The sequence below is a fragment of the Pteropus medius genome, unplaced genomic scaffold, assembly GCF_902729225.1.
Source record: "Pteropus medius unplaced genomic scaffold, Ma_sr-lr_union100, whole genome shotgun sequence".
Taxonomy (NCBI): domain Eukaryota; kingdom Metazoa; phylum Chordata; class Mammalia; order Chiroptera; family Pteropodidae; genus Pteropus; species Pteropus medius.
This window is the reverse complement of record NW_024340847.1, coordinates 1067447-1088206: the sequence shown is the minus strand read 5'-3', so window position 1 is coordinate 1088206 and position 20760 is coordinate 1067447. Positions and strand designations below refer to the sequence as shown.

At 55.5% G+C, this 20760-nt stretch overlaps 2 protein-coding genes across 19 annotated transcripts in view; one reads left to right on the top strand and one right to left on the bottom strand.

The window, feature by feature from the left end:
- The window catches only part of RNF32 (ring finger protein 32), a 24376-nt gene extending 9879 nt beyond the window's left edge, over positions 1-14497 (top strand). For 10 of the 12 annotated variants that reach the window (XM_039837227.1, XM_039837219.1, XM_039837151.1 and 7 more), the window contains 2 exons: positions 10393-10560; positions 11126-14497. In XM_039837227.1, coding sequence (XP_039693161.1) covers positions 10393-10560; positions 11126-11611 — 654 coding nt within the window. In that variant the 3' untranslated portion in view covers positions 11612-14497. The remainder of the gene's footprint in view (positions 1-10392; positions 10561-11125) is intronic. The other 2 variants (XM_039837236.1, XM_039837243.1) reach the window with 2 other exon arrangements.
- Positions 14498-15049: 552 nt separating this feature from the next.
- The window catches only part of LMBR1 (limb development membrane protein 1), a 90360-nt gene continuing 84649 nt past the window's right edge, over positions 15050-20760 (bottom strand). For 4 of the 7 annotated variants that reach the window (XR_005647450.1, XM_039837107.1, XM_039837089.1 and 1 more), the window contains 2 exons: positions 20542-20703; positions 15050-17855 (listed from right to left, as the gene is read on the bottom strand). Coding sequence is in view for 6 of the 7 variants with exons in the window: in XM_039837107.1 (XP_039693041.1) it covers positions 17770-17855; positions 20542-20703 (248 nt within the window). In the remaining variant the exon portion in view is untranslated. The remainder of the gene's footprint in view (positions 17856-20541; positions 20704-20760) is intronic. The other 3 variants (XM_039837116.1, XM_039837127.1, XM_039837138.1) reach the window with 1 other exon arrangement.

Genomic DNA, 20760 nt, shown 5'->3' with positions numbered 1-20760 from the left:
GTCAAGAAAAGGCGACGGGAGGGGGAAGGGGGGAGGAAAGGGGAGTTCGTGGGACTAAACGTAACGGTAATGACGACAAACGCGAGGGAGATAAAGTCTCCTATGAAAGAGCCCCGGAACGACGTTGAAAAACTCAGCTGACAGCTGCTCGCAAGGGACACGTTTGAACCAAATGAAACAAAAAATTCTCTGTAAAGGCATGCTCAAAAAAAAATGAGGCAAATGCAAAAAATGACGTAAAATAGAAAATCACTAAACGAATTTTCAAGTGTATTTAGAAATTCAGCATCCAAGCGACACACACTCTGGCGACCACAAGAACCTTGGCATTCTGTGCTGTAGAGTTAAAGCTGTGTCTACAGGACAATGTCAAGTCCATTTGGTACAGAAGACGGAAAATCATGAACCCGCCACTCCAATCAGAAAGCTAGATAAACGACGGTAAAAAAAAAATAAAAATGTTTTAAAGTAGGAAGTAGAAAGTAGAAAGGTAAAAGAGGTAATTTATTAGGAAAGAAGTACAACTGGCAAATGAAGCCAATAGCTGGTATTTTGAGAAACAGAAACTATAAGATAAAAATATCAGAATTTAAAAAACAGTAACGGCTGCAAGGTAAAGTTTTATCAAGATAAAAATAAATAAATAAATAATTAGGTAAAGGAAGATGTAGACACACGCGGTAACCACAAAGCGAAACCCTGCTGCGGATCCGCGAGGAGGAGGGAGCAAAGCGTGCCACTGCGGGACACCATCGATTCGCAAAGGGTCAGGCGACGGCGAACCGGAAAGAGGGCCTCGGCCTTCGCCGGTCAATGATCACTCTGAACGTAAACGGATTAGTCTCTTCCATCAAAAGGCGTAGGATGGCTGGATGGATAGAGAAAAAAAAGAAAAGAAAAAGCAAGATCCAACGACAGGCCTCCTCCAGGAGGCTCACTTTCGCTTTGAGGATGCACGCATGCGCCAAGTGAAGGCGGGGGCGGATAACCCCTACGAGTGGAAACCGAAGGAGGGCGGAGACCCCTCTCCTTCCGGAGACAAAACAGACTAACTCAGAAGCTGAGACGAGAGACAGAGAAGGGCGTTATGTAATGCTCGCCAGGAGGATGTAACATAAATTCATTCAAAATGGACTAAAGACTTAAGACCTGAAAACACAAAACTCCCAGAAGAAAACAGGGGAAAATCTCTTTGACGCTGGTCTTAGCAACGATTTTTTCGATATGATACCAAAAGCACAAGCAACAAATGCAGAAATAAATACATCGGACTATATCACACTAAAAACTTCGACACAGCAAGAGAGCAATCGACGAAGTGAAAAGGCAGCCTGCAGAATGGGAGAAAATATTCATAAACCACATGCCTGAAAAGGGGTTCACATCTAAACTATATGAGCAAGTCATATGACTTAATAACCAAAAACAAAAAACATCTCATTTAACCAAAGACATAAACATGGCCAATAGGAACATGCAAAGGGGCTCACCATCTCTAATCATCAGGGAAATGCAAATCAGAACCACAATGAGCTATCACCTCACGCCTGTCACAATGCCCATTATCAAAAAGACAAGAAGTAACGAGTGTTGGCAAGGACGTGGGGAAAAGGGAGCCCTCGTGCACCGCTGGGGATGTAAAGTGGTGCAGCCACTCTGGAAAATAGCATGGAGGTGCCTCAAGAGATCAAATATAGAGCAGCCACCTTTTGATCCAGCAATCCTACATCTGGGTCCCTATCCAAAGCAAATGAAATCGGCATCTCAGAGAGATGCTTGCACTCTGCGCTCACTGCAGCATGATTCGCCGAAGCCGAGACGTGGAAGCAACTGGAGTGTTCCTCCCAGGGCGAAGGGGTAAAGATGTGGTGTGTGTACATAATGAAATATTATTCAGCCACGGGAAAGAAAGAAATGCTACCATTTGTGACAACACGACGGACCCTGAGGGCGTTATGCTAAGTGAAATAAATCAGACGGTGAAAGACACAGACTATATGATATCACTCACACGTGGAATCTAAGAAAGTCAAACTCACGGCAAAAAGAGCAGAACAGTGGTTGCCAGGGACCGAGGGAGGAATCGGGGAGCTGCCGGCAAAAGGCACAAACCTACAACTGGAAGATGAGTAAGTAGCAGGGTCTAACGCAGGGCGTGGCGACCACGGTCAGCGGTACTGTAGTCTACGTGTGTCAAAGCTGCTGAGATAGTAACTCTTAAGTGTTCTCACCACAGCAAAGCAATGGCAGCTGTGTGAGATGACGCACGTGTCACTAACTCTACCGTCCCGACCATTTCACAACGTTTAAGTGTATCGAATCATCACATTGTACACCTTAAACTTACACAATGTCACGTGTCAATCAAATTCTAGAAGTCGCGGACTAAGGTATTTAAAATAAAAATATAACTCTTGGGCTGGGTTTCTCGTCCTTTTTCCGTCCAGTTTTCCAGAACTGAGCATGTGTACTAAAGTCCAGCTCCGGGAGAATCTGTGTCCGCGGGTTTCCTGGTGACTTAACCCGTTTAAAAATAAGTACATTCCAGAGGCGACATGAACAAGGACTTTATCGAGGCTCCTTTGCGTGAGAGACTAGCTTCGTGACATCGTCAGTGACATTCTAGAAACGCCAGGTTTTCCCGTGGAGACCTGCCTTTCGGCCCGAGCTCTGACACCTGCGACTTTTCACACGCCTGTTCACCCTGTCGCCCTCCCTACAACTTAAATGCGCACAGAACTCGAGAGCAACGAACTATCAGAGATCTATCGGAAGGTTTACTAAGCAAAATGCGCGCTGCCAAAAGCACCGGATGTGCCACCCTTACCCACCTGGGGTCACGTGTGCAACCACCAGACACGTTTCTAAGCTGTGTCTCCATTCTGCCCATGGGTGAATGTTAAGTGAATGCAAATTCATTTTGGACTAAAAAAATGAAGTTGCAAATGACCAGGAGAAATAAATCATGAGTACACCCCACGGTCGACAGCGCACAAATGTCGGCTCGGTGGCCTCCAGCAGCCGACGAAATCGAGACATAGCAACGTATTCCCCTTCCTCTCCCACGGTCCATCTCGATTCCTTGTGCCAATGGTGTCCAGACTTTTGGAGTCTACAGAACTGTCAAAGAGAAACCTGGGGCTTCAACAAAGTCGTTGCCCACTTTTAAAACTTTCTATTTTGCCAAGTAAGAGTTAAAACACCACGTACCATCAGAATCATCTCGTAAAAGAAAGGCTATTTTAACACTAGAAAAGTAGGAAGTACTTGGCCACACACTAAGGATATTTCTTTACACTAAAGGCACTGAGCTTTATAAAATTCCAGTCCACTGGCAGATGGGTGAACACTTCTTCGCTGTACTTGGGAAGAGGTCTAATCAATAGAAAAGGAAGGCAAGAGGGATAATCGGATATTTTTAGGCACAATAAATTAGGAACTGCTCGCGTCCTTTAAAGTTTCAAGATCTCGAGAAGATGGATATGTTTTTAATACTACAGATTAGATTAGCGCAAGCCCTTCTATTTTGATCCATCGATCTATCTTCCTTGTGAAACCACTGGCCTTGCATTTGCTCTCCTGTTATGGAAGGATTAATGAACTCTTTTCTTTCTTTAGTTTTCATGCATCTTTTGGGTGTTAGCTAATAAAATACAGGGCTCGTTTTTCTACAAACAACAGTGCTTCCATACAGTAATTCTTGCGTGCCTTGCTTTAAAATATCGTCGGCACCCTCCTCACAGGAACTGGACCCGAGCGTAGGTTCTAAACCAAACGGCCGGCCAGGCTGTAGTAAGAACCCGGCGGGTCGGAGGCTGGCTTCTGCACCCGAAGTGTCAGAGAATTAACCTTGAGTCAGCGGTGCTTTGTCAGAGGGGGCGCCGGAGCTGTCGGCGGCGACACACTGGTCCTGTGCACGGTGAACTCAGATCAAAGCCGCCCGGAGGCGTCCCCGGAGCTGCCACGCTCACGCCTGTCACCAGTGTGTCCAGGAAGGCCAAGCGTTGCCCAGGATGCAGTGGTTGGTCCTTGAATGCCTTTGATCCTTATCTAGAAGTTCTGCTAGCATATGTCATATAATTGAGGCATGGTCTTTTATGGCTGCAATTAAAACTTTTCAAATGCATTATATTATCTCCACCCAAGCCGAAAGTCCTGACCGTTGTTTAAAAAGTTAGCGATTTGTCAGACGCTGTGGTTGACTTTAGGGGCTGCCCGTTCCCACACCCTCCCGCGTGAGATTTCTCTTACTTTTTTCCTTTACATCTCGCCAAACAGCGTAATGGTCTTAGAGTTTGTTTAGTGCTCCGACTTCCTTTATCACATGGAGATGGCAAACATTCTGTTGCTAGCTTGAAGTGGCTCCAAGCAGCGAGACTGGGAGGATATTAAACCAGTAAAAGCTTATCAACTGATTCATTGATATGCTGTAAATTCCAGGCTTTTCATTTTGCTTTTGAGGGTGGCCGAGTCAACACATTAGTAAGCAATTTGCTGACATCCAGATGGATCACTTGGCGAGGCCTCCGGGCAGACAGAGTTCACCTGCCTACCTCTGTGAGTGCGTTTTTGTAATGTTTAGCTGGCATGTTACTTGTAAATGACCAGTAATTGCTTTACATATCAATAACCCGAAGTCTTAATCACTTAATTTATCGAATATCTGAAATATGATGCTTAAAGGAAAAAATACATGAAGACATTCATCCTTACCAAAATTGAAAATTTTTCTGTATTTTGTCTGTTTCTGTAAAATAATATGAACCATTAGTTTAACAACTAGAACTCAATTGCCTTTTCAATTAGTTAAGGGCATCTGCCCCACGTAGCAGCGAGGGCGTAAATAAAGGCAGAAAGATGCCGAATACGTAAGAACTTCACGCTTAAGAAACACGTAAGAAAAGCTACACGTAGGACACTCCTTTGCATCGGCCACGGTAGGCAGTCAATAACTACATGTCGATTATATTTTTTCACTCATTGAAACATTAATCTTGCTACTTAACTTTCGAATACTTGAAGCTACGAGAGGAAAGTCCACCAGTTCGCATTTAGAAATTGGCCATAAATATACACTGAAGGATTTTCGGTATCTTTATTAACAAGCTAATGTCGACGTTATGATTGTATCCTGCACGCCGGCTGAATCTTGAAAGTGGCAGTGACTTCAAAAGCATTCCACGGAGACACCGTTGTTGTTTTTGACCGCAAAAAGAAAATTGTACCGCGCCCCTTCGGAATATGTACGTTGGGCCTATGTGTCCTCGTTTCTAATCTACTGCAAACTTAGGGTCAGAAACGTTTATTGACGGCTAAGGGCCTCGGCGAGAGGAATCGGGTACTTTGCCGAATCTAAGGGGCTCGTTCGAGGAGATAAGAAATACAGGAAGGAGATAACTGCATCCCGCCGGCGACGAGTGTCCAGAGGAGGGGCCAGAAGTGCTCGGAGCGCTGCCGCGCGGGGCGCGGGTCCTCGGGTCCCCGCCAGCGCCAGCCCCGGGCCGGCTCGGAACCGCCCAGCGCCCCGCAGACCCCCGGCCGCCCCCGCAGCGCTTCCCTCAGGCCTCGCGCGGCAAGAACGAGGCGGTCACGTTGAAACCATTAAAACCGTGCGGCCCGGGTGGAATAAAGCGCATTCCGACGGTCTCGAGCCACCGTCGCGTATGAAGGGAATTGTTGTTTTTCTCATTTATGAAACGCCACGGGAGGACGCGTGCCTCGTTCACCGGCGGGAGAGTCCCGCGCGCCGGGCAGGCGGGGCGCACGCGAACTCGCGGCTGAAACGTGCCGCGGCGACAGCTCTGAAAGTCCGCGGGGCCGCCTCCCGCGAGCGCAGCTGCGGCTCCAGGATGTGCGTGAGGGACGGGCCCGGGCGTGACACGCACTTCTCCAGGCCAGGTGGGCACAGGTGCCCCTCCAGTGGCAGGAGACACGGCGGGGGCCTGAGGCGCAGCCGCTGATGGTCTCTGCAGCCGGCGACAGGCCATTCGCAGGAGTGACGGCCACGCTGGCGGGCTCGGAGGCGGGCCGGCCTGGCGGGTCGGGGAGGAGAGGACGCGAGGCTGGCTCCTCGGGGTGCGGCCCGAGCGGCGGGGCGAAGCGCAGGGATAGAGCGCGCAGGTCTGGGAGGGACATGGAGGCCCCGCTGCACACCGCGGTCTGAGCTGCCTGCGGCATCTGGAAGAGGAGGTGCCCGCTGGCAGGTGGCAGCTGAGCCTGGGGCTTCGGGGAGAAGGCACGCGGCCCCGCACGCGACGATCGCCGTCGGCAGAGTTTGGAGCGTGGCCGAGCGGGGTGCGGGGGGCCCGGGCATGGCCCGCTCAGAGCTGCGGCCCAGGGACCCGAGCGTCAGGGGACAGCCTGTGTCTTGCATGTCAAACGTTAGAGGGTTTCCAGGGACACAGAGCGACCCGTCGTTCCAGGTGCTGCTGGGAAGCCGAACCGCACGGACGCTGGGGGCGGACCTCCGGGGGCTGCTGCGGGCTCGCGCGCCCCGCGGCGCAGAGGAGGGGGCAGGAGGGAGCCGGGGCGCAGGGCAGCAAGGGGGGGCAGGGCCGCGCTCTTGATGAGCTGAGAGCCGCAGGGTCTGTAGCTGGGCCCGCGGCGAAGGCGTGGGGTGAGGACGCGGGGACCGTGCGCAGTGACACGACCCTCGTTCCCAGCCTTGAGTATCGCGCCGCGAAGGCTCCGAAACTAGAGCTTCCTCTGCGGCCGGCGCCTCCCGCCCACGGGACCGCGGCGTTTCTTTCTTTGTTGTTAATGTTCTGAGCGAGGAACAATGTTCGAGTATTAGCATGACTTTTATCCTGTGCAATGCCGGTTTTAAGAGCAACTAGAAGGGCATTTAATCCGTGGTGGCGTCACCCGGGTCACACAGCCGCGTCGCCCGCCCCCTTCCTGCACATGCGCAGTTCATTCTCAGCGGAAGCCGAACCGCTCAGCAGAAGCCGAACCGCTCAGCAGAACCCACCCCGCGCCGTGACTCGTGAGCGTCTCCCCGCGTCTCCCTCTCCTTCTGCGTCACCGTTTCAGCGAGGTGACATGCCCGTGTGGGGACATGTGGTTCCATCCAGGAACCACAATTCAGAGGAAGAGAGGACATGGGGACAGTAGTTTAAAGCAAGAATGTTAAGAATTTTCCAGATCCGAAGGAAATACAAACACAGACTTAAGAAGCCCAAGGAACTCCGGTGTGACTTTTAAAAAGGGAAGAAGAGGGTGTGTCCAGCGACGCCGCAGAACCCTGAAGGCGAAGGTCCTGGAAGCGGAAGAGCCGCGGTGACACTCGCGGGAGCCGCAGTGACAGCAGAGGCCAGAGGCTCAAGCATGACACTCCGTGTCTCGAGAGGGACAGTGACAGCGACAGTCTCGAATTCCACAGACACGAACGGGAATTCCAGGCAGGGACCGAGGGGAAAGAAAGACAGTTTGGGACAAAAGCGGGGACAGTGCCGCTAAAACCCTTCACTGGAGGGAGCTGTAAAAGGTGTGGACTCTGAGGCGTGAGGCCGCGGTGTGCAAGGAACGTGCTCGGGCTGTGGGTGGATCTCAGACGCGCCTGCGGGACAGGAAGGGCATGGCACAGCTGAAGGCGTGACAGGGACGTAAGTCCGGAGGGCAGGTTGAAGCCCCAGGGGCCCTCCTACTGCAGGGTGAGAACGACCGACTTCAGACTTTCCTAATCTAAGGATGCTCTTCCAGAGTGAGCGCTCGAAAAAATAAAAATGGAGTTTTAACCTTCATGGTAAAGAGAAAAGAACGGAAAATGTCAGTCGCAAAGGAGAGCTGAGGAAAAAACCAACCAGTGGCAGGATAACCCGAAACGCAACAGGACGGGGACAGTTGGTGGCGTGTTGGGCGTTCCGCAGATGGGACTGAATGTGCCTGTAAAAAATGAAATCCGGTTCTGTGTTACTTAGAAGAGCTTCTGATGCACGACGACATAAGAATAAAGGGTGTGACTGTGTGTACACACACACACACACACACACACACACACACACACACACACACACACAAGAAAACTCCATTCGGAAAAGGCGGGGTACTGATATTTGACAAAATAGGTAGAAAGCAACAGGGTTTAGAGATGGCGGCACAGAATTCTGCACCCTGCGATCGTAATCCGCGTGGTCTTTCAATGTGCACATATGTCACTTATAAAAGTTGACCATGAAATTTTCCATCGTAGCTTCAGGAATCGGGCATGGCATGTTCTCAGACGCAGTGTACTTAAGCTAGAAATGTTTCGTTTCGTTTTTTAATAACTGGAGTGTCTCAGATCTTTGGGAATTGAGAAACGGTTCTAGACAACCTGTGGGTCGAAAAGGAACTTAGAATGGGAATTGGAAGACGTTGTGAACTGAGTTAAAAACGAAACCCCTGCCAGCGTATGGAGCGCGAGGGCCAGGGGGACGCGCCATCCGCTGTCGTGTGCGCCAGGCGCGGTTCTCAGCACCCAGCGTCCGCGCGGGACACCGCGAAGCCCGCGCCCGCCTTTCCGCGGTGTTGCTGCGTCGCACGCCCGGCGGTCAGGGCCCCGCCCCCGGGTCTGCTTGCATTTGCGACACTGACCGGTCCCTCCTTCCACAGTGCGCACTAGGCGCCCGGCAGGACCGGCCCTCGGAGGCTTAGGGCCGGGGCCAGTGACACGAGGCGTGACACGCGACGCCCCCGCGGGTGTCGGGGAGCAGTGCGCGAGGACGCTCGGGCGGCGGGGTCCCGGGGAGGCGACGTCTCTGCACGAAGTCACTCGTGTGACTCGGGATAGCGGGCGCCCTCCGGTCGGTGGCGCGGAGGCCGTTCACGCGACAAGCCCGCCCTCGGCCACCGTCACCGCGGGGACCGCGACGCGCCGGGCCCCGCCCCGCGGCCACACCGCAGCTGTGTCCCATGTCAGGTTTCCTCGGCGGCGGACGCCGGGCTCCCTACTCGTCCCGACCTTTACGGCGTAATTGCCAGTAACGGAAACCTTCCTGCCCAGCGCTCCGGAGGCGGCTCTGGACTCGAAGCCCTTTGCGCCCCGCACCCCTGTTTCCCTAGGCGTTTCTGCTAATGCGTGTGCGCCTGAAAGGCCGGGCGCGATCTATGGGGAAATGGGCAAACCATCTGAAACCCGTACCCCGTAACCAAAACGCTGACAAAAACTATCTTAATGAAACCCTACTGGAGTCCAAGACGTGTTCGATTTCTAATAAACCCAGAACTGTAGGGCTTTGCCTTTTTTAAAAAGGGGCGGTGGCATCTTGACGGAAAGGCACATACAGAAAGGCTGACGAGTCCTCATTTCGGAGATTAAAATTCACAGAGATCAGGGAGAATCGCGTAGTAAATATGTCCAAACGCGGGCACACGTCCGCACTCAGTCTAGGGGAGGAGGCCGCAGCGTCTCGTGGCAGCAGCTGTTCCCTCGGGGCGGCACAGAAACGCGCTCTGCTGGATGGACCAGCATCATCCAGGCGCGGTCCGCTCCCCCCACACGGCTGGCGGCGAAGATTCTCAGATCCCTGTGCCGTGGCCGCTGCGTCTGCAGTGACTTGCCTCGTCCCGGCAATTCCAGTTTCCTGCCAGCAGGAGGCGATAGCGCGCCATGCCACAACCAACCAGGACCGTCCGATTAAATCATTTGTCAAGCTCGCTTGACAAAGGTGTCTAAATCTTTTTGTATCAAGACTGTAGTACTTTATAGAAAGAACGGAACTTGGGAAGGGGGACATTAGAGACTGTACTTAAGGACAATACCTTCTTCAAAGCAAATGTTTTAAACGTTGGAGATAAAATGTACTATGCTGCCCATGAACTGATCGCATCGGCTGATGTAAAGAGATTGTCAAGGTCTTTAGGCAATGGGGGTTTTCAGGTTACAATTTAAAGCTCGGTGAGAAAAGCAGAGTGAGTAGATTTTAAAAAGGTGGATTTCCCTCTTTTTATGATCACGCTAAGATGATAATTCACAATCTGCGACCACGATGGGAAAATGGCTGGCAAGCAAAGAGGCACGAAGCAGCTGTGGTTGCCGATCGCCAGGCGGTAGCGGGGAATGTCCGCCTTAAATTAGAATAAATGGTGCCAGGGCAGGGTGACGGTGCAATTAATTCTGTACGATTTCAGCTCCTTTCTCCTCCCGACTTTTCATTTCAATGTATTCCTTGCCGACAACCACCAAGGCTTCAGCCACGTGCGCCTTTTTGGTGATGTCTCGGCATAAATCAGCTGGAGTGGAGTTGTTAACTAGCCATCTGTCTATTTCCCCCAAAAGTATTTCAAAGGCAGAGACTGGAGGGGAGTTAGTGAGAAGGGTGGTCGAGACTCAGGAAGGCGCTTCGCTCGACCCACCCCAAGCCTGTCGCACGCAGCGTCACCCCGGCCCCTCCCCCCCTCCCGTGTCCTCAGTTCACGGAGATCAGCCACCGCATCCTGTGCTCCTACGACACGGACATAGACGAGCTCTTCGCAGAAATCGACCACTGCCTGGCCGTAAACCGCAGCATTCTGCAGCAGCTGGAGGACAAGTGCGGCCACAAGCTCACGGACGAGGACTGGCAGAGAATCCGGGCGCAGGTAGGCTTCGCTCAGCAACCGGGGGCGGCAAGCCACGCGGGTCTGCGGTGACGCTGGAGGGGAGGCCGAGGGACACGTCAGGGGACGCGGGGAGCCACGCTCGTGCGTTCTGCCCCGGCTGTGCGGGGGGGGACCCTTGGGCCTTCCTCCCCCACTCGAAGTGACAGCAGGGCCCTTCTGTTCGAAAGTCCGCCCTGGCGATGCCATCGTGCGGATGGTGAAAGCGCCAAAGGGAAAAGAAGGTCCCTTCTGACCGGTTTCCCACCTTCCCCTGCGACGACAGTGGCCTCGGAAGAAAGGGTGACCCCGAGGGAAAACTTGCTTAGAGTAGCACAAAAATAGGAAAATTTAGGAGGAAGTTTAGCAGCTACACAGAGTTCAGGATTTTGAAAAAGACCCCTCGGCGTTGCCAACGGTCAGCGTTTCTTAAAGGCCTTGTGCTTTTAGACTGCTTGGCACGGCAAGTCGCTGTCCCTTTCCATCCTTCACGAGAGTGGGAGTGGGGGGGACACGCACGCGTAACCATGCGACACTAGCACCCAATGAACCTCTTCCTCTTTACAAGACCGGTGTCCCTAGTGCCTGCTCCCACTTACACCTGCGGAACTGCCTGTCGGGTGACAGCAGAAGCCGCGGACGCGCTCACTCCTTGTCCCGTGTCGCAGGCGCAGCACCGGGAGGCCCGCGAGTGTCCCATCTGCCTCACCCCGCTGTCCATGGGCAGCGACGGCCCGGGGGAGCCGCCGGGGCCGGGCGGCGGCCAGCCCTGCCGGGAGACGGTGCTGCTGTCCTGCTCACACACGTTCCACCACGCCTGCCTGCTCGCCCTGGAGGCGTTCTCCTGGGGCGACAGCTCCCCCTTCCACGCCTGTCCCCTCTGCCGCTCTTGCTACCAAAAGAGAGTCCTCGAAAGTTGATTCATGGCCGGGAAGTGTCCTGTCATTCCGGGAGAAGGCCACCGTCCCCCAGACGCACCGTGGCACAGCGCAGCCCGGGTCAGCGCCGATTAGTAACTAGTGGACTTGGCGGTCGCGCAGAGGACACGTTGTAACTATGCTGTCAAAGCGCACAGCCCGGCAGCTTCCTTCCGTCTTCATAAAAAGATTTCAAATCCATGAGTCGCAGCACGTGAAACAAGCGAGGAGCGGACGGCGACTTCCGGAGGCCCCGCCACGTCCCGCCCCCCGGGCTGCTCGCGGCCCAGCGGGGTCGCTCAGCACAGCCCGTCACCCCCTTCCTTGCACGGCCATCCGATCAGCGGGCCCTGCCCACGGAGTCCCCACGGGTACCGGCGGGCCTGTCGGGCGGGTCCCAGCGGCCAGCACACACGGCAGTGTCTGACCACGTGCCCGATGCCTGAAAACGCTCCTCGAACGCAGCGTCCTGAGGCCCCGCACCGTTCCTAGTCCTGTTCTGTACCGGTCGCTTGCTTTCTGCGTAATAAACCGCCTTGGACTTCAGCACCCCCAACACGCAAACGCGAACGTCAAACTGAAACACCCGGCGGCGTCCGGCTTCAGAGGACGGCCCAGCACGTTCTCGCCACGCAGAGCCAGCCGCCGGCTGTTTCGGCTCACACGTGGGGAGTGCGTGACCGGCTTGGAGCAGGTCGTCCTGACTGTGCACGCTCCCTGGGGCCTGACTGCAGAATAAGCGAGGACAGTTGTGGGGCTCAGGCACCCAGCTGCCGTAACAGACGAGGCTCACAAAGAGGCTACACAGCCCGGCGGCGGTGGGTCTGGGGACAGAGGCTCTGCTCTCAGTGGCCTGGGCTGTGGCTCCTTCTGGCTCGTGGCTCGTGGCTCGTGGCTCGGCCTCCCGTGTGCCCCGAGTCCCCAGGGACTGCTCCCATGTGCTGGGGAAGAGCAGGCAGAGGTGTCTGCGGGCCAAGCGTGGGCACACGGGCACAGCTCCTGCAGCCGCAGCTGATGGCAGGCACGGAGACAGTGGACGGCGGGCAGACGCACAGGCGCACACATGTCAAGGGTGCAGGTCAGTCCCCATGTGGTACGGGAAGAAACACACACACAGATTTCTACTTCTACCTCATCCCCGTGAGGTGCTTGTCTGGTGTGCTTTCCTCGTAGGTAGCTGCACACCCACGGCCTGCTCGGGGCTCATCACCCAGTGTGGACAGCAGAGGGAAGCCGGGGCATGGGCCGTGTCCCCACCCAGAAGGCCCTGGGGCAGACTCGTCCCTCCGCAGCCCCAACAGGCAGCGCAGAGCCATGTCACCGAGGCCTGGGCGGTCTGAGGCCACGCCCCAACCTGGAACCTGGAGGGAGGCCTGGGTCACTTGGTGACAGCGAATGCTCTAAGGGCTTGGCTCCCGGGCGCGGTGGCTAGGTGTCCCTGCCTGCTTCCTGGACCACTTTCTTGAGATTTCCCAGAGCCCGTGAGCTGTCACATGTCCCTCTGGTACACTCCTTTCCTGCTTCGGTGAACAGAGTACATTTCTATTCTTTGCAATCAATCAAGTACTTTACTGACATAGGACTGAGTTGTAGGCGACAGATAAAAAAATTTGGGGGGTGGGGTGGTAGGGAGACCTGGGACTGGTCACCCGGATGAAAACCGAGGCGTGTCAGGGGCGAGGAGCAGGGAGCGGCGGCCGTCAGCGGAAACAGGACATCTGCACTGAAAAGCCTGCTACAGTGGCATGGCCGCCAGGGGCATGGGGACACCAAGCTGCCACCGGAGCAGAAAGCAGGGCTTTGGGCGGTTTGAAGATGCCAACACATTCTTTGTTCGGTCAGGTCACAAAAACCACCCATACCTTTCCCCGATCACATGGCAGCCTCATCAGCTCTCGTGAAAGCTGGGTCAGTGACCGAGGAACAGCTGGGGCCGGGACGAGGGCGGGCTGGCTGGAGGGCTCCGAGAGGGAAACTGTGACGCCCTTTAAACCTGCCGTCCTAATCCGCAATCTCTGCAGCTATTCAAAAGCAGCGTTTTTTCTTTCGCGGGCGGTTCGGGGCTTTGTTACTGTTGCGATGAGCGAATCCCAGCCTCGTTCCGTCTGCGGGAGCGTGGCCGCGACCTCCATTCGCGGACGCGGTTGGGCATGTGCGGCGGGCTCCGCGGGGACACGTTCCCCGAGCCCGGTGAATCTGGTTTCTGGCACCTGCCACCAGCGGTGTGAGGAATGCGGGACAGCAGACTCAGGCGAAGCGAAGGGAGGAAGCGGGGAGGATGGCGTCACACCGGCTCTCCGGGGACCCGTGGGGGGCTGGGGGAGGCTGGGCATGCAGGAGCAGCGCGCGCCCCCGGGCTGGCTGCGGGAGACCACCCCCACTGCCGCCCCCTCCGAGGCCACCGCGCCAGGGGGCAGGGCCAGGCCCAAGCAGGGGGCGCACCGCACACGCCGCGCCTGCTGCCACCCCGACCGCCCCTCTCCCCACCCAGACCGTTTCCCACGGAGGCGACGTTCAAGCACTGGGCCATTCTGCGATGAACGACTCGCTACCACGTGTTTGAAAATTCTGAACCAGCCGATAGGTGTCATTACGAAATCAAAACCCCAAAACCAGAACGAGGCGAGGCTGGACTGGCAATGCGACGCGCTCACAGCCACTGTCACACTAGCCGCGACCTGGGGCAGACGCCTCTGGCGGCAGAGCGGAGGTGGCTCCACTCCCAGCCGGTCTGACCGTGCAGACGGGACAGCGCCCGTGCCCCGCCCCTGCTCCCATCTGCTGGGACACCACAGGAAGGACGCAAACCAGCCACTGGGCAGATCCATGTCACCCTCCAGGCCCGCCGCTCAGCCGACACGGGGAAGCCATGGGTGAGCCAGGAGGCCGCTGAAGGGGAGCTGCGGGCCCCCCCAACTGCCTGGTTCTGGGGCACTGTCTACACGCTGGCCATGTTTTTCAAATTAAAGTTCATTATCCATTAATAGATCAGGAGACAACTTAGTGGCTTGTGTCTAGAAATTCGCGGAACAAAATGCCAGCATACATCACACATAGTAGGCAGTTAAATTTTTCTTTATATGTACAGAAGTGTGTGTGTGTGTGCGTGCGTGCGTGCATGCGTGTGTACAGACTTACAACGTAAAATGTACTTCTGCCTGTGGTCAAACCCTTGACAGGCACTGGTGTAAATAAAGGCTTCTGTCTGCTGGTGAATCAACCAGATGCAAAAGTCAGCTACGCCTCCGAGAACTCCGGGTTAGACTGCCGAGGACAGTTCGACGTGGCTCAGTCCTTCAGGGAAGAGATCAATCAAGTGAATCAAAATAACTCAAATAACACACATGATTTCAGTTACTGCTGCCACATTTCAGGTTGCAAGAAACTGATCTACCAATAACTCCATATCAAAAAAGAGAAAATACCTACTTCTTCCTTAATTCAACCTTCTTCCAGAATTATTGCCCTTTGTAAAACTGAAACGGAATATATATGTACCCTTAAGTTTTAGACGTGATGGTATTTAAGATTTTTTTAAAAAACACATTCGAGTGCTTGTAAATCAAAACACGAACTCACTTTTGTAAAACTTTATTTTGCAAACTGATGACATATGCCGGGGACCAAGATCTCACATGCTCCCCTGTAAAACTTCAATTTCTAAGACATTTTAAAAATCACACTGAAAATGTCTCATAGTAAGTAACAAACAAGACCGACAATTTGTAAACAAAATGCTGTAAACAAAAATAATTTGCCAGTGCATCCAAATGTTTTTAAAGAAACATCATGTAGATATTTTAAGTTTAAAAAGTCAGCACTTCATGTGTGCTATTTTAATAAGAATCCTGCCTTTATACATTAAATATGTGCTAACTACAGAGAAAGCCACCCAGGGCTCTCGAGCGACGTGCTGCTGGCAGACAGGGGCACCGAGGCTGCGGGGCGGGCGGCCATGGTCCGGCAAGTCCCGCGGAGCCACCGCTGACCAGGCGCGCAGCCTGTAACCACCCGGCAGCCAGTGGGCACAGCGCACCCCCCTCGGCCACGCGCCAGCCTTCGGTGGCTCTGAAGGAGCCCACGTCACTGTAAAATGTCCGCGTGAAGTCTCATGTTTCCGGCAGGTCTAGTTTATACAGAATGTACATAAAGTTAAGTAAATAATCTAAGAAATACCTTGGAAAATCAGTAAAAATCATTATAAATGTTATACTCTGTGAATTTTACCATTTTAAAATAATTTATTTAAATGTTGCAGAACCAGTGAAAGACAGGAGTTGGCTCAGGCCCCCGAGGAACTCTGTGACGACGGGGCCGGTGCCTTCATGGTGGACGGGAAGGGGGGGGACACGGCCTCAGCGCCTGCACTCAGCTGACTCAGGCACGGCACCTGTCCTCCACCAGCCAGGTGGCGCGAGGGACCCTCGAGTGCCATTTACAGGTGTCCGCAGACACACCTGCATGTGGGGCGAGTCCCTCGCTCAAGACGAAGATCCCTGTGTATGTGACCCGGACATACAAGCCATCTGCGGAGCCTCGAGGGGATGTAACTGTGTGGGAGACCGAGTGTGGAACAACCTGTATCTGTGTCCACTGAGACCCAGGTTCAAACCGTCCCTCCACGTGATGTGTGTCCTGTTTCAGCAAAGATGCATCCAACAAGCCTTCGGAGCTGGGAGCACATGTCCCTGCTCCTGGCCACATCTGCCTGAAGTCCTCAGGTAGGAAGACGCTTTCGATAAGCAAAGAGTTGACACAGACATTGGGAAGCTTAATATTTTACTCAAGTTTTCAGACGTCTTACGAACACCCAGCAGCTCTTCCTCTGGACATGCCCTGAAGTCGGGGGTCACTTAAAAGTGATGTTCTTGTGTTCACAGACGCCCCCTTCTCTCCTTCCTCGACAGGGCCTGCTCACGGCGTGACTGCGAGCAGACGTCAGTCACGACAAAGCTGGCGGGGAACGCGGACGTGCGTCTCGAACCCGGCGGGGCTGGGAGCAGCTGATGTCTGCACACGTCCTCTGGCGGTCTCACACTGGAGGGGTCGCCGACGTGAGGACCCGTGGCGTCGCCGAGTGCTCTGTGCTGTCATTAAACTGAGCTGCGCTTTAATGAGAGATGCCCAGAAGGAAAAGCAGAGGCGTAAACGAAGGACGGGTGCAGTCGATGCCGCTTAAAATGCACTAACTTTTCTTATTTTGGCGCTAAGTGGAAATTCTGTATGTCAAATATATACATCCTGTTTTTCATAGATTTTCCCCCAAAAAGCTTTAAATGCAGCAACTTGAGAAAGCATCATTTCGCTTCTGTCCAGACATTCTGTCGCCACACACAGTGTCTGACACGTGTCTGCGGAGGCAGGATGGCCGTGACGTGTGTGCGGACAGGCCCGGCTCGCACGCTGCGGGCAGCATCTTCAGTGCTCTGCCTTAGTGGTTGGTGACAGTGACATCTGTAGTTTTTATTCAGTGGACTCAGTCAAGAAACCATCCCGGGAATGATTTACAATGTCATGGCTGAATGACTGCGAAACTGCTCTTACATCGTGAACACTGACGCTGTGCGCTTGGCCGCGACACTGGGGACCTGCGGAGCGTGACACGCAAAGCGACCGAAGCCTAACGTGGTGACAGGAGGGACAGGAGGGCTTCCACCGTCAGGCGCGTGTAGCTTCAAGGTGGACACAGGAGCACAGACCATTACGGGGTCCTGGAAAAAGGCTGAAAAACTAGGTGCACGCACGGCCTGCGCGGCAGAAGCGACGTTACAGTATCTGAGCGCTGGCTCCTGTGCTGCAAGAGGTGGCACGCGTCACACCACGAGCGAGGACCACGGCCACAGGGCACTCGTGCCGCAGCCCAGAGCAGCGGTCCCGGTGGCGCCCCAGTGAGGCTCGGGGTCGGAAGCTGTATCGTCCCTTGAGTCAAGGCCCCATCAGCATCGCCCTGGAATGGCAGGCAGCCCGCCCGTCTGTGCTCTCTGTAAGGAAGTGAACACTGCCACCTGTACATGGCAGCCGGACCCCCCGGCAGTGACGTGGGTGGGCCTCGCCCCCGCACCAAGGGCGCCGTGCCCGTGGGCGTCAGCATCGGGCGCGGAAGAGCCTGCGGGTGGCGGGAAACTGCAGGGGCCGTCCCAAAGGAAAAGGGCCTGCGACAGCCACGGTCTCGGGAGGTCAGGAGGACAGTGCAGTGACCCCTGCGGGCCGGGCCCGAACTGTGAACCCGGCCGAGCGCCGTCCTGCCTGCGACGCCGAGCTGGGGCCCGGCCCCCCGCGGCGGAGCGCGGCTGCCTCACAGGGCTTTCTGGTGGCCGTTCGCAGAAGGCTTGCTCGTTTCTGCGTCCCGTGAAGTATTTGATAAGTGGAGTTTGTGAAGCCCTGCAGAAAAATTGAGAAAATGGTGAGAAACGGTGTGCGGCAGGGTGGCTGGGCCAGGGGCTGGCGGGAGACTGCGAGGCGGCACGCGAAGTGTCGCTACAGAAACCGAGGCGGGCGCGGCCCTGCCAGGGAGAGCCTCTCCCCCCGCCCCCGTGGGCGCCCCTGAACTGGAGACAGCTGCCCAGCCGCAAGTCAGGCCTTCTGCTCCGTCCAGTGTGGCCCTGGGGGCCACCGCGTCGTCACACCCCGCAGGACCAGCTGGGGCTTCCGGTGAGAGGCGCGCAGCCCCTCCCCCCCTCCTCCTGCACCCCAAGGGCGGTGACAGCCTCCTGCAGGCGCAGTCCCACCCCACAGTGCGCCCCCCAGGGGCCCGACCTCAAACGCAACGATCCCACTCACGGCCCCGCACCCAGGAAACCGTGTGGGGACACACCGAGATGTTAATCATGTAGTGAGAAGGAAAAGCGATGGAAAACGTCGTCAGAAAAGAAAGAGAAAGAAATGGCAAAAGAACAAGTTGAACGTAAGTATTTCGCTACTCAGAGTTCGGAGAACAAGAGCGTCACCACCTAAGTGCCATCGACCGCCCTCGGCACCACACGGCGCTACTCATGCAACGCAGAGAACACACGGAACGCACGGCGCCCTCGCAGGGAGAGACCGAAGCTCCTGTGACGATAAAGCTCCAAGCACCTCAGTGCGATGAGGGACAAAGACGTTCGAGAGCACGTACGCAGCTCACCTACGGGACGGATCACGAGGAAACAACTTTTAACAGCTTCAGACCTTTGCGACAGCTTAAAAATGTACTTGGAGAAACTTATTTTTCCCCTAAAATTCCATATGGTTACATGCCTGACAGTTACGCAACTTTACGTCACTCTTAAACCAACGTAGCACTCCCGACAAAACTTTCCGTCACCCGCGGATCTCGATGAGAGCAGAGGTAAAATCGAGCCTGTCCATGATGAACAGGAAGGGAAAAGAAATGAATCCAACACAACAAGCAGCTCTGGTCCCAGGAACGGCGAGCCACTGAGTGACAGCTACGGGGCACAGGGCTCAGAAACGGGGCCGGCTCTGCAGGGAGCTGGGGGGAGGAGGCGAGGCCATCAGGCCCCAGGTGGCATGAAGCCCGCAGGGCCATTGCAACATGTCTCTCCTGGAGCCCGGGGGCAGCGCAGGCTACAATTCTGAGAAGGCACAACGTCTGTCTACTGCAGAAACAGCCACCTCCGCCACCCTCCCTAGCTACGCTGAGTGTGCGCGGTGGGCCAGAGGCCTGTGACACAGACACTGCAACCGTCGACAGCACAGCAGCCGAGGGAGGACACCTACAGAGAGACGAGCTGGTCCAGCTCCATCGCCCTCATGACCCCCGGTGCCACCCTAGCTAAGTCCCAGGCCAGGTACACACAGCATGCACTTAGTGGGGTCCCTAGCTGTGCAGGAGGCTGCGCCTCCTTAGTGCCCCAAAGCATTACAGAAAACGTGTGGGCGAGAGCGGGACCTGCCACATGGTTGCACACAGCTTGGTCACCCCACGGCCTCTCGCGGCTCGAGTGCAGACGGTGCGGGGCCCCCGGCACCCAGGGTGCGTCCACGCCCGGCGGAGGCCCGGGGAGGCCAGAACACCTGCAGGTCACTGCAGCGGCTCACTCCGGCGCGGGGACGCGTCTGGGACCGTGGCTAACGCCCCGCTAATGTTACAACGGGCTTAAGATCGAAGCTCCTATGCCAGGCCTCCGGCTGAGAGGAGCGTCTGATGCCCCCGTCCCCGCCGATGTCCGTGGGGCCAGCCGCACAAACCGTGGCACTCGGACCCGGGACGTCTCCCTCTCACACGTTTGTCCTCGGCCGCCCCCTCGCAGGGCGACTAGAAATCAAACTGCATCCGGACACACACCTGAACCCGTCCCCCACCACGAGCATCCGTGCCACCCCCGCGGCAGCCGAAAGCCAAACGGGGCCCGGAACACTGACGCTCGGAGGACGTCGTTCGGGCACGTGAGCCACGGTGAGGATTTTCTACGACAATTGCGGCCTTTCCCTGCTTTTATTACAGAACCGCAGAGTCCAACCCGGGGGGTCCCAGCGCGACAGTCACACCACCCCGTCCTCCTAAAACGAAGGCCGAAACGCGCAAACGCACTGCGGCTCACACTGAAACCCTTTCCGTTCGTTCAGCCAAACTTGAGCGTCCCTAACACGTCACAAAGGCACCGCCGCTCCCGTCCGCGCCGAGAATCCTCGCATTTAACCTGAACCGCTACTTAGCTCACCGGAGAGAATCATGGGTCAGCCCGATGCCTGTAAAATCCAAGCCTCAAAAAGTCCCTGACTAAACACTAGGAAGAGGTGTCATTAGCGAAAAATGAGCTTTGTCATCCCACCCGCCACGCCCGCCACCACGACGGCAGAGCTGACGGCCAGTGCCTCTGAGGGTGACCGGGGACCACGTCGCCACAGTCCTAAACAGAAGACAGCGTCACCATTTCACAGATGAGGAGGCCAAGGCTGAAAGACGGAACTTCACGCGCGAGCAGAGCCGGCGGGCAGCGGGCAGGGGCGGCCCGCGGCGGGCTCACGCTGGGGACCACGGGGACGCGGAGACCCAGAATGAACTCGCGGGCCGAAGCGACTCGTTAGTGGAAATCTGGAAAACGCCCGTGCACCCGAGCGTTACCTAGAGCCTTGAGAAGTTCTTCTCGGACCGCGGAGGTGAATTTTCGGACCAGGCACAGTGTCGTCACGATGGCGAAAAGCAAATTGTAGGACAAGACGATGTAGAAGTTTCCCAGCCAGTTAAACCTCCCGAAGTCTCCCAAAAGGTCGAACCTGGTGATCCCTGAAAGAGACAAAGCAGCCTGAGAAAGTCGGGGCGACGTGTTTATCACACACGTCA